This window comes from Triticum dicoccoides, chromosome 5B (assembly GCF_002162155.2).
Source record: "Triticum dicoccoides isolate Atlit2015 ecotype Zavitan chromosome 5B, WEW_v2.0, whole genome shotgun sequence".
NCBI classification, from domain to species: domain Eukaryota; kingdom Viridiplantae; phylum Streptophyta; class Magnoliopsida; order Poales; family Poaceae; genus Triticum; species Triticum dicoccoides.
The window spans coordinates 704,386,174-704,398,008 of record NC_041389.1 but is presented as its reverse complement, the minus strand read 5'-3'; the positions used below and the strand labels follow the sequence as shown (position 1 = coordinate 704,398,008).

At 46.0% G+C, this 11,835-nt stretch overlaps 1 protein-coding gene and 1 non-coding gene across 2 annotated transcripts; one reads left to right on the top strand and one right to left on the bottom strand.

Annotated features, from left to right (window-relative positions):
• The first annotated feature begins 4,377 nt into the window (after positions 1-4,377).
• On the top strand, positions 4,378-8,755 carry LOC119312801 (protein FAR1-RELATED SEQUENCE 6-like). The gene is made up of 6 exons (XM_037588565.1): positions 4,378-6,896; positions 6,983-7,093; positions 7,184-7,288; positions 7,389-7,457; positions 7,572-7,633; positions 8,516-8,755. The coding sequence occupies exons 1-5, from the start codon at positions 4,740-4,742 to the stop codon at positions 7,605-7,607; spliced, it is 2,478 nt and encodes an 825-aa protein (XP_037444462.1). The 5' UTR covers positions 4,378-4,739; the 3' UTR covers positions 7,608-7,633; positions 8,516-8,755.
• Positions 8,756-9,428: 673 nt separating this feature from the next.
• LOC119313169 lies at positions 9,429-9,531 on the bottom strand. The gene has a single exon (XR_005151552.1). It is a non-coding gene; the product is annotated as a U6 spliceosomal RNA (small nuclear RNA).
• Between the last annotated feature and the right edge of the window lie 2,304 nt (positions 9,532-11,835).

Here is an 11,835-nt window from a genome sequence, read left to right as displayed (position 1 = left end):
GGTGCTACACTCAATTGCATAGATAACATACTTTATCTGCACTTCTCTAATGTTGCCCGGATTTAGAAAAAATAGTCGCCTATTCACCCCTCCAGTCGATATCTTTGATCCTTAAACTCCATTAAAAAAACTAAAATGAGATTCAAAGCCAACTCTTAGTTATCTATAGTGATTTTGACTTATTTTTCTTCATGGTTTAATGAGATACAAAAATCAAGCAATGTTATTGATATGTGGGTCCCCTCAGTTGTCCAGTCCAGCCACATTTTTCTATTTCTCTTTCACTCGTGGCAGCATCAACAATCTCTCTCTCTCTCTCTCTCTCTCTCTCTCTCTCTCTCTCTCTCTCTCTCAATAAAACGTCTCCGTTGGGCAATCCATGCCCCATAAGTTTATATGGTACTAATTTTTTTCATGTGAGATAACAAATCTTGACCTAAAAGGAGTTTTTTGTAGCACTGTTTATGGACCAAAGGGTGAGCCCAAAGTGTACTTGCTATCTATATATACTAAACGTTTTAACCTAGGGATAAGCCACCTCGCCTGCCATCTATACAACTTTTTGTACATAAATAGTGAGAGTAAAAGCCCAAAAATTATCATTACAAATATATTTCTAGTGCTAAACTCAAACTGTTTTCCGATACAATTTTTTTGTGTTATTAAATTTTGCTTGTTTAAGAAATAACTTCTGTTACAGGGGCACGACCATAATTTGACAAAACCAATGTTTTATTCCAAGCATTTATTTTATGTTGTTGATGTATTATAATGCAGTTGTATACATATCATTTCCATGATATCGCTATATGCCAGTATAACTTGGTAGAAAGCTTTTGGAGTGTATGAGTCTAGCAAATAACTTGCTAGAGATATATGTAGCTTAAGACTATGAGTATAGGTGCAACTAAATAGATATTTCTGGGTACTAAGTGTTAATGAATTAATAGTCTATACTCAGATCCATGGTAACATAAGTGTCAAGTAGTAGTTTGCCCTCAAATTCACTTTCGGCCCCGCTTGTTGGTGGTGTTCAACTTTTTCCAAATTGCCATTCTTGATAATCTTAGGGGGTAAGTAGTTAGCCAGGTACATGTGTGATATGTACTTTTATATTAAAAGCATGTGATACATAACATGCATATGCATTTATAATTGAAAGTTACATAAGCTTTTCAATGCCGAGTACTTTTCTTAACAACGTATGAAGCCCGTAAAACCGAAATCGATCCAAATCCATGACCTTGACGATCGAGGAAAAAGGGTATGTATTGTTATGGTTAGTGTTGTTCATTTGAATTATACGCCATCCCTAAAAAAAGTTGGACATGCCTAAACTTTGTACTCATCTCAACGACATCTTCTTTCGAAACCAACCCAACTTGACAAGATTTATGTTTTAATAAGTTAATTATTAAAATCATATATGAAACAGGTATACACAACTCTATTACCTTATTTATATATTGTTCAACATAGTTTAGACCCGCTAATAGGCACGCGCGGTTCTTTTGGACTTTGTTAGCATCTTTGAGACCTGGGGTTGAAGCCTAAAACCAGAAGAATACAAAGTCAGGGTGAGTAATAGGGATTAGAATAGCAACCCACTGGTCCAGTGTGTGACCACTAGATCAGGATTTACTGAAGGGATGTATGTGTGTGTTCCTCCCCCTCAAACTGTGGCCCACACCCTTCGAGGTTTCCAAAACAAACATTCCTTAATTGTGTGTGCTTTTAAATGTGCCATTGATATTCACTTTAGATCCAAAACCAGAGATCCTATTACTACCATGTATGCTGATAAGTGGTGATAGCACATTAGTATTGTTGCCATAGACAATATTTTCTTCTCATTCCATAAATCATGCTTCCAACAAGTACGAGACATGCTTCATACTAATTTTTAGTCCAAGCTTTCGTCAACTACTACCATGGTGTGCTTCTTATATTTATATCGTGTGTTTCAAAGAGGCCATATCAACGGTTTCACCACAAGAACACATGGCACTAATGTTTCAATGTTCATTAAGTTCTACTTCTATTCTTCATATATGTGTCCATGTGTTATGCATGTAGTATTGTTTTTTCTCGACGGAATATGTGTGTAGCATTTTGTTTGGGAAACACTTGTTATCATACGTCTGATGAAAAGCAAACGCCAGACCAAGCACACCATCACACAGTCAAGAGCACATTGAAAAAATCGATTCAAAGCGCCCGAATACCACGCACCCAGCTCTAACCCACCCCCATAACTCTCTCCTTTCCCTGTCTATCCCAAAAATCTCGTCCGTTTCTCCTTCCTCTCTCTTGCGTACCTCACCGCCGAGACGCCACCTTGGTTCTCTCCGCCGGCTACACCTGCTGCTAGTGCATCCGACCCCCACAACCGCTGAACACATCCTCCCCTCTCCTGTTGCGGACGCACCGAACCGCCACTCGTATTCCTCCTCGCATCCATCCCTGCCGAAGTTACCAAGGTTTGGACCCCCTGCTCCCATCTCTTTCCTTACCAAATTCTGCACGTTGTTTGACACCCATGGTGAGACAGATCAACAGCATAGCGTTGTATGCGATGTCCAAGGAGGCGACATGCAGGGTGCTATCAAGTGGTCTGGCATGCGACCCCGAGCAGATGCCTACAGCACTAGGTGCAACAATAGAGGTGGGGGCTGGAGCTTTTCTTAAGGGATTCCTTCCTGTCGAGGTTGACCTCGTTGAGCTGTGTGTGGCCATCATGTTCTTCTCCCCCGCTTGCCGGATCTAGTCTTGCCACCAACCACCATGACTCTGCCATGGGAGCCTTCGTCATCCATGTCGCTTGCCGCTTTGTTATCAACCATTGTCATCATAGTGGTTAATATGTGAAGCATGTACCAAATCCTACTTTCTAGTAGATGGAAGCAAATTTGTAGAGCATATCATATTAATATAGTATATGAACCACTCTAATGTTGCCCACTAATCATGAATAATAACATTGTACCATTGTCACATTGAAAACATCTCGATGCTGCCAAGAAAGCAAGTTCTCTAGTCAGATGAAACATAGTATTCATGTGACTAGAAACAAATAAATTGTTACATTAGACACGAGTCTCTGTCAAGTCGAATCTATAATCCGTAAGAAAATTTCAGTAATACAGGAAGCACATTTCTCCAGGTGCAAAAATATATAAAAACATACGCTAGGCATTTTTTTTGTCACATCGAAATAATTTTGAGCTAGATTTTGCTATGCTGATATTAAAACAAACTATTTGATCGAAGCAAAGTTCAGCCTCGCTTGAACCAAATTCTCTAATCGTCGGAAACAAAATTTTCATTGCATCAAGTGATTTTTTTGTTAGATTATACACAATATTTTGTTCGACGGAAGCAAATTTGAGTGCACTGGAAGCAAATTTATAAGTGATGGAAATATTTCGTTAAATAAAATTCCCTAAAAATAAGAGAAATAAAAGCAGAAAACTAGAGAATAAATAAGGTAAATCTTATCTTCCCTTGATTTTAGGTTGGAGTTATAAGAAGCAAACAGAAATCATGGGCTCCCATATATATAGGAAGTAATTACTACCGCAGAGGAAACTGCTAGCTAATCAACGACCCAAATTTCTCTAATCCAATGGTTGTGGGCTGGTCTGATAGGAGTCTAGCTATCAGTAGTCTGATTGCTAGTGCTTCCATGTTTGTTTAGTGCTAGTTTAGTTGCTTAGTACATAATTAAATAGAGTTTAATGACTTATCATCCCGTGCTTATTTCATTTCCTCCCTCATTCAACACTAGACCAGATGTGTAGCACATATTCATATTAGTTAATTTCTCGTCATTATCAATACAAAGTGTGGATGGAGTTGTCGGTGGGAGCTAAGGAAGCCAAAGAGGGGAGGAGGGGGTGCGTCCATGAAGATATCGAGGGAGATCATGTGTGTGGAAGGAGCCATCGGTAGAGGAAGATGGAACAACAAGGATGAGCCCAACATCAGAATTATCGACGGCGGACGAGATTGGCACATCACGGAGACATCGGAGGTATTGACCTATGTAAGCCTCGTCAAATCGGAAGCCTCGTTGGAGGACGCTCCTTGCCATTGATCGACGAAGACGACGACGAGTCGACCACTCACCATAAAGTCTGGTTAGGTCGGCGGCCAGGGCGAGGGAGAGAGATGGAACAGAGTTTATATATGTAGTCTAAACCCGTGTCGTTGGATTGGATGCACGGTGCCCATCGGACGGCGGACGCGGGTCCTAGGAATGATCGGCGGCCGTCCATTGCCAAGAGTACACTCCCCTTCCAGAAATGCCCCTAATTTGTTGAGAAATTACCTCCGCCTGCCACCACACTCTGCTGGCTCGAAGCGTTGCGTTGCCTCTCTCCCGTGCGCCTAGGTTTCCCCGCCGCCGCAGCCGTCGCCTCCCATCTCCCATCCCCACCGCCGCCGCCGCCGCCGCCGCCGCCGTCGCCGTCGCCTCCCACCTCCCATCCCCGCCCCCTCCGCCGTTTCTCGCCCCGTCCACGGACACGTGCTCTGCCGCCGTCCTCGTCTTATCGAGCTCCTACGCCAGCAGATCGACGCCGCCGGACCCGTCCACCCCGTCTCGCCGCCGTCCAGCTCGTCCCCGCCCCCCGGCTCGCCACCGACTAGCTTCCACACAAGCTCAAGCTCAGTATTGCCGCCCCACGGATAGCCTAGGGCCGGCCCCGGTCTCGCCCGGCAGCAAGGGGCTCGCCGCGATGGCGGACCTGATTCCGGGGGAGGGAGAGCTGGCCTTCGGCGGCAACCAGGACGACGACGACGCGGAGGACGCCTCGCCGGGCAGCAAGGAGCTGGCCGCCATGGTGGAGGCGGCGGCGGCGGCGAGCGTGGAGCTGGACGCGGCCGCCGACCGGGCGCCGCCGTACGGGGACGACCGGACGCCGAGGGACGGGATGGTGTTCAAGTCGTACGAGGAGGTGCTCAACTTCTACAAGCGCTACGCCCTGCGCACCGGCTTCGGCGTCTGCGTCAAGAAGTCCTCCTTCACTAAGGCCGGCCTCTGCCGCCGCCTCCTGCTCGTCTGCAACAGGTGGGGGAACGGCAAGGAGGACGCCTGCTACCAGGCCAGGCCCACCGCCAAGACCAACTGCCAGGCCACCGTCGTCGCCAGGCTCTGGGGGGACGGCATGCTGCACCTTACCGACGTCAGCCTCGAGCACAACCACCCGCTGAACCCCTCCGCCGCGCGATTCCTCAGGTGCTACAAGACGCTGCCCAGCGGGATGAGCAAGGACCTGGTGGTGAGGGCTGCCAGAGGCGAATGCGCCACCTCCGGGGGCGACGTCGAGGCCCCCCCGATGTTTGATGACTGGGGGCGGCTAAAGATCAGGGACGGTGATGTTCAGGCCATCAATTGCTTCTTTGCTGAGATGCAGGCCAAGCAGCCAAACTTCTTCTATGTCATGGATTTCTATGTGGAGGGTCACCTGAGGAGCGTTCTTTGGGCCGATTCAAGATCCAGGGAAGCATACCAGTATTTTAGTGACGCTATTTGGGTTGATACCACCTGCTTGAGGAGTAAGTTCAATGTGCCCCTGGTTTTATTTCTCGGGGTGAACCATCATGGTCAGCTTGTTTTGTTAGGGTGTGGCTTGCTTTCGGATGAGAGTACAGAGAGCCTCCTATGGCTGTTCAAAGCATGGCTAACTTGTATGAAGGGAAGGCTGCCAGGCGCAATGATTACGGATGAGTCTGTGGCGATAAAAGCTGCGGTTCGAGAAGTGTTTCCCAAAACACGCCATAGGATAAGTGATTGGCATATAGTGAGAAGTATTGCTGAAAAGTTAGGAGAGTTGCCAGAATATGAGTCAATAAAAGTCCAAATGGAGGCAGTAATATATGGTTCCTTGAAGGATGATCAGTTTGAGACAAGATGGAAGAACTTGATCAATAGGTTTAGCCTTCAGGATAATGAATGGGTCATCTTTCTGTATGAAAATCGACACTTGTGGGTGCCTTCCTTCCTGAAAGATGCCTTCTGGGCTGGACTGTCTGTTAACCACCGGGAAAGCCCAGGTGCGTTCTTTGATGGTTCAGTGAGCCATGAAACCACATTGGTGTCGTTCCTTAGCAACTACATGATTCTTGTACAGTACAAGTACAAAATGGAGCAACAGGATGATTTCGAGTCATTAACCAGCGGCAGGGTTCTTGTATCAAAGTTCCCTATGGAAGAGCAGATATCCAAACTGTACACCATGAACATGTTTGTGAAATTCCAGGATGAGCTAAAATCAACCCTGGATTGCCAAGTTCAACAAGTATCGCCATCTTCTTTTGTAGTTATTGACTTAGCTGAACAAGGCACAGGATTAGTGACTAGAAAGTATGAGGTTGTTCACTGTATGGAGACCAACAGGATGGAATGTAACTGTGGCCTATTTCAGTTTAGTGGAATTGTTTGTCGGCATGCGTTATCGGTGCTTAAATGGCAGCAAGTGTATGATATCCCCCCTTGCTATGTACTTAACAGGTGGAGGAGTGATTTTAAGCAGCTGCATGCTCTGGATAATCCACTCAAGGATCCTTTAGTAGCAAGTAATCATGTTGAGCGTTATGATCATATTTCCTTGCAGTGCCTCCGTCTTGTTGAGATTGGAATGGTTTCAGATGACAAGTATCAGCATGCATTAAAACTAATAAGCGACATGAAAAGGACCCTTCTTGATGATAATTTGTGCCGCGAGTTGGAGCAGAAAATGTCACCTCCTGAACGCGCAGTTGTCGTGAATGGTGATAGCCATGCACAGCCTGGTTCATCTGAGGGGGGTCCAGCCAAAAAACGCCGTGGCCGTCCTCCCAAGAGGAGTAAAGAGATAAGCGTGGAGTCTGTGTCAAATCAATGTGGAAACAAGGTGCCTCCTTATTCATAGATTATTCATTGACTCATTCCATTTGATCTGCTGTTGGTGCTAATCAAGTTTAAATTGTTGTGTGGCAGGAGTCTTTACTGGTATCTTCGGATGTAAGCCAGAAGGGTGCTTTACATTCTTCTTCAACTGCCTCCAACCTTGGTACTCATGTCAGAGCACATGGCGTTGATGATCTTATGGTAGTGTCTATCATCAATATTTGGTTATTAAATTCCTTATCAGATATGAGAATCTTGACAATGACCTTATTTTAACCGTATAACTTCCAGGAAGAAGTTAATGCTAATGAGGTATCATTTGAGAGCCGTTATGGGGTGCAATCTAGCCATCCAAATCATTATGGTGACCAGCTGCATCCAGGCCACACATTGCAGGTTTTTCTTTCAGCTACACTACATGACCACATTTCATTTGCATTTTTTTTACCATGTGCAACCAAGGAAAATCTTTTACTGGTTTCTACATAATGGACAGTTTGGCCAACACATGCCATCCGCAGAGCAATCTAGGGGAGTCGAGTGGGTGTATCCGACTATATATCAGGTGAATGGGTACTTTACATCTGTCTAGTATTTTTTCAGAGGGTTTGCGTGAGTCAAGCCTTGTTATGAAATTGTAGTGATATGCATATGTGCTGATGCATCATAAGCAATGTAGGATGATCAAGTGCCTTATGGCAGGCGGACATCTTGAATGCTAGAACAGGAGAATGATTTCAGGTTTATCTCTCACTAAATTTTCTCCTTTTGTGTTACTGAGCTCTAACTCAGAGATAATCCAGCATCGGAATGGAACACTTCAGACTTTGATGAGCAAAACTTGACAAAATTTGATAAAGAAAATTCACCAGCACTTTGAATTAATCCCTTTTCCAGTTCTCTGCTGCTGTTGAATCTTTTTCATGAGTCGACAGATATTTTGATAATAAGCCAATCGAGCACATAGCTGTGCTTTCAGCAAGAACTTCACCATAGCACTTTAACGTGTGAACCACCTTTCAAAGCACATACGTGTAGATTGTGGACTTATGTACTGTTTTGTTTTTTTGCGGGGGACTTATGTACTTGTAGTTAACATTAGGAAACTTGATATTTGAAGGTTGATACATCCAAACTGAAAGATGATAATGCTATGCGTTTATTACAGTAATAATACTAGTAACCCAAATTGTTAATGCCGTCTTAAACAAGGACGCGTTCCTACTTGATTAGCCGTTAATCATAAGAGCATCACAATTCTTAATCGCAGCAGGCTCATCAGAAGATACAGAACTTAGCGTTGAGAATGGGCAGACCTGCACGTCATTAATCCAGCCATTTCTTGAACTTTGCTATCGTATTACCTTATTATTTTTTGTCACAAATAGCAACAGATTGCTCGCGAACCATTAGCGCATAGTACATGCTGTGTATTTTCAGTGATTCAACTTTCAGGTTTTTTACATATAAAAGCACGATTGGCACGAATTATTAGTTGGAAACTAGTATGTCTGTTTTGATCGGGAGACATTCTTCCTCCCTGGCACATGTGAAGAGTCTGGCCTATTTCGAGGTGCTTGCCGAGTCGTCCGTTCTTTAATGGGTTTCCATCTAATGCTGCAGGTTCCTGATGATGAGATGTACAGAGGGGTCCGGGAAGCTGCCAGTTGGCGTCGGCCCTCACACTAGGATGTGTTAGCTTCATCCATCTAACATCTGAGGCGAGGCGGCATGATGAGAGCGCGTGTCAGCACAAGGCTGGGCATGCGGTTTGATTCTTTCGCCTGCATAGAGACCGGCAGGAATGTGGCAATGTGACATGGCTGACCTTGATGGTGCTGGCAACTGCTAAAATGTACTCCCTCCGTCCCAAAATTCTTGTCTTAGATTTGTCTAGATACGGATTTATCTAGTCACGTTCTAGTGTTAGATACATCCGTATCAAGACAAATTTAAGACAAGAATTTTGGGACGGAGGGAGTAGTAGTGTATTGTGCCTGATCCTGACAAGTGACAATAACTAAATATAGCTCTCTTGACATCCTGCTCTCTTTTGACGGCTGGCCCTGACCTATGTGAATACATCGTTGGATTTTTTATTTTCTCCCTGAAAGAACACCGTCGTTTTTCTCTCGCTTAAATGTGATACGGTTCTGCTGCGTCTCTGTATATGTTTTGAAGGTCATCAGATAAAATGAAATACGCCAGAGTGAGAGCATCACTCACAACCCAAAACGTTGTTATTATTATTAATTTATTATTGTGTTTGGGGAGATTTGAAGGTCCAAAACGTTATTCCTGTGGCTCCATGTTTGAAATGGCAGTTCTATGGTTGGAAATGCAAAATGCAAGGACCTTTCTGTAAGAGAGAAGAGCAGTACACATGAGGATAGGCCGGTGGCTTCAAGCTAAGAATGGCAGCGGTGAGGACACTTGTGGCAGAGAATGAAAACATCGAGGACCTTTCTATAAGAAGCGCGGTACAAGGCGAAGGCTAGAAAAGAAGGCCTCCGGGGACCCGCGCGCGAAATGTTAAAAAAATTTGGACCATTTCTCGATTTGTGCGTGTCATCCTTGCGCAGGGGCCATGCTAATCTTCTCTGTATCGTTCCAATTTTATCGGATGTCCCCGAAGGGACGAGTCTGCTGCCGCGCTCACGCTTATAAACCGGTTCGTTTCTCCCTCGCTGGCCGATGTGGGACTAAACGAACTAGCTTCTGTTTTACTCCCCCCGCTGTCCAGGCGGACAGAAGCCATCGGGCGCGCGGTGGGCCGCAAGCAGTCGGCTGGGTCTCTTGCTGTGGCCCAAATTAGTGGGAGAGTATAATGGGCCTTGGTGATAACACGCGTACTGATTGGTCTTTTGTGTGTGTGTGTGTGTACCTTTTTTTTTTTTGCGGGTACTTGACTGTTCAAACATGTACTCTTACGTGTACGAGCTGAAAATGGAAATGGAAATACATCCCGTTCCCGTTCCCCGTGGACTGCTTTGCTAGGCTGCTCCATTTGAACTGCATTGCATATTTGCATGCACGTACGTACACGTCGTGCTTTCACTTCACTTGTATCTGCAGTGTCAACGCCCGACTGACTGAACTCAAATCATGTTGTACGTTATGTATGTAACCTAAGCGTGCATGCTAAACGTACTAGCCAAATTACCGGTCTCCCACTGTCACGTGCCGAAACACTTGATAGCTTGTTGATTACTCCCTCTGTAAACTAATACTCCTATATTAGTTTACGGAGGGGAGTATTTTTCTTTTCTCGACCTTTTTGAGTGCATGCATGAGCTTCGAGGATGTTTGGGTGCATCGCCGGGATTTAGTGTATGTTAAGAACACATGATGCTACTGTAATTAACAGCGCTGATCAGAGAAGACAAACAAACAACAAATGATCTTGAACTTTAGAGTACAATACGCTCAAATGCTGCTACGTATATATATGCATGAACTCAAAATGATCGAAAGATGCACACTGCAGCCTCAATTAATCAATAGTACACACTAGTTACAGATTGTATGTGGAATACAAATAAGCAGTGCGACCGAGCGACTAGGAGTAGTAGGTAATGTAACCCTAGAAGGCTTGTACGGGAAGCACTCCCGGGTTCCGCGAGCGAAAGAAGGTCGGCATTGGAAGCATGCTCGGGTCAGGCGAGGCGAGGAAGCTCGGGCCAGAGAACATGGGGCCTATGCGTGGCACTGTCGGTTTCAGAACCGTGGCCGTTTTGTCGTCCTCCTGCTCCTTGTCCTTGTCGCTCATCCAGATCTCTGCGCTAGCTTGTGCCGGGAGAGGCTTCTTGTGTGTGTCCCAGCGATCAGCGGAGGTGGTGCGGCTGGGAGGCAGCTGCTTGTTGCTATCCCTCCTCCCGCACGGCGACGCCCCGCCAGAGCTCGTGCTGCTTTGCCGGCTTGACGACGATGACATGCAGCTGCTGCCGGAGATGTGCTTGTTTATGTCCCAACGCAGGCAGGAGGAGGCTTGGCCAACACTTGAGCTGCTGGAGCACGACGAGGCTGGGCTCGTGGGCTTCTTGTCCTTCTTGTGCGCGTCCCACCTCTCGACGGAGTCGGCGCGGCCGGGCTTGGGGTTGGGCTTGGAGGCGAAGGAAGCCGGCAGGATGATGAGGCGGGGCTTGGTGGGCGGGATCGGGAGAAGACCCGGGAGAAGGGACGCGGCGGCTTTGGCCATTGCTCGCTCAACGGAATACATCGTTGATCTCTCTTGATCCAAGAAAGACCAAGCGCTTTGACTTTGAGTGAGGAGGCGCCTTGGCCGGAGAAGGAAGAGACGATCGATCTGATGGTATGGAGTTGGGTGGGTGCGTACGTATATATAGACAGACATGTCCTGCAGTGACGTACGGTCTCCATTTGGAATTAGGGGCGGGCCAAGACCGTCTTCGACTGCCACTCGGCCACGTACGTACGAACGGGACTACATTTCTTCGAATTAGCAGTACGTGCGCTGGCCACATGAACGAGTCGCCGTACGTACGCACCAATCGGCAATCCGGCGTTGAATTGACACGTATCAGTCAGATTCGAATCGTAGTTTAATTTGAGATGTTTGGTTCAACACTGTCACTTATTCGTAATGCTACAGATGATCTCCTACATTTCCGAGTACAAGTCAGATTGGAGAGAGCAAAATGCATAGAACCATCACTTTCGCGTCATGACTTTCATAAAACCACCTACAAAACGTAACACTTTGCACCGCACCGAGAAAATGACAGTGGCAAAAAACGCCGACGGTACAATGCTAAGCGATTTGATGACATCACTAATCAGCCCAGCCAACTTGTCAGGCTGAGTTGGCAGGGAAAAACCGCCACGTATGAAAATTGACTTGGTCTTCTTCTCCTTTCTCACCCTCTCTCTTTGAAGCATTTTTATCAAAGGATGCCAGGTTGTACGAGATCCGCCGCCCCTGA

What these genes read in the sequence shown, in the direction of transcription:
- LOC119312801 (XM_037588565.1), top strand. Translation starts at nt 4,740, where the DNA reads ATGGCGGACCTGATTCCGGGGGAGGGAGAGCTGGCCTTCGGCGGCAAC. An exon ending in ATCCAGGCCACACATTGCAG is followed by an intron (nt 7,289 to 7,388) that starts GTTTTTCTTTCA and finishes CATAATGGACAG; the next exon opens with TTTGGCCAACACATGCCATC. An exon ending in TGTATCCGACTATATATCAG is followed by an intron (nt 7,458 to 7,571) that starts GTGAATGGGTAC and finishes TAAGCAATGTAG; the next exon opens with GATGATCAAGTGCCTTATGG.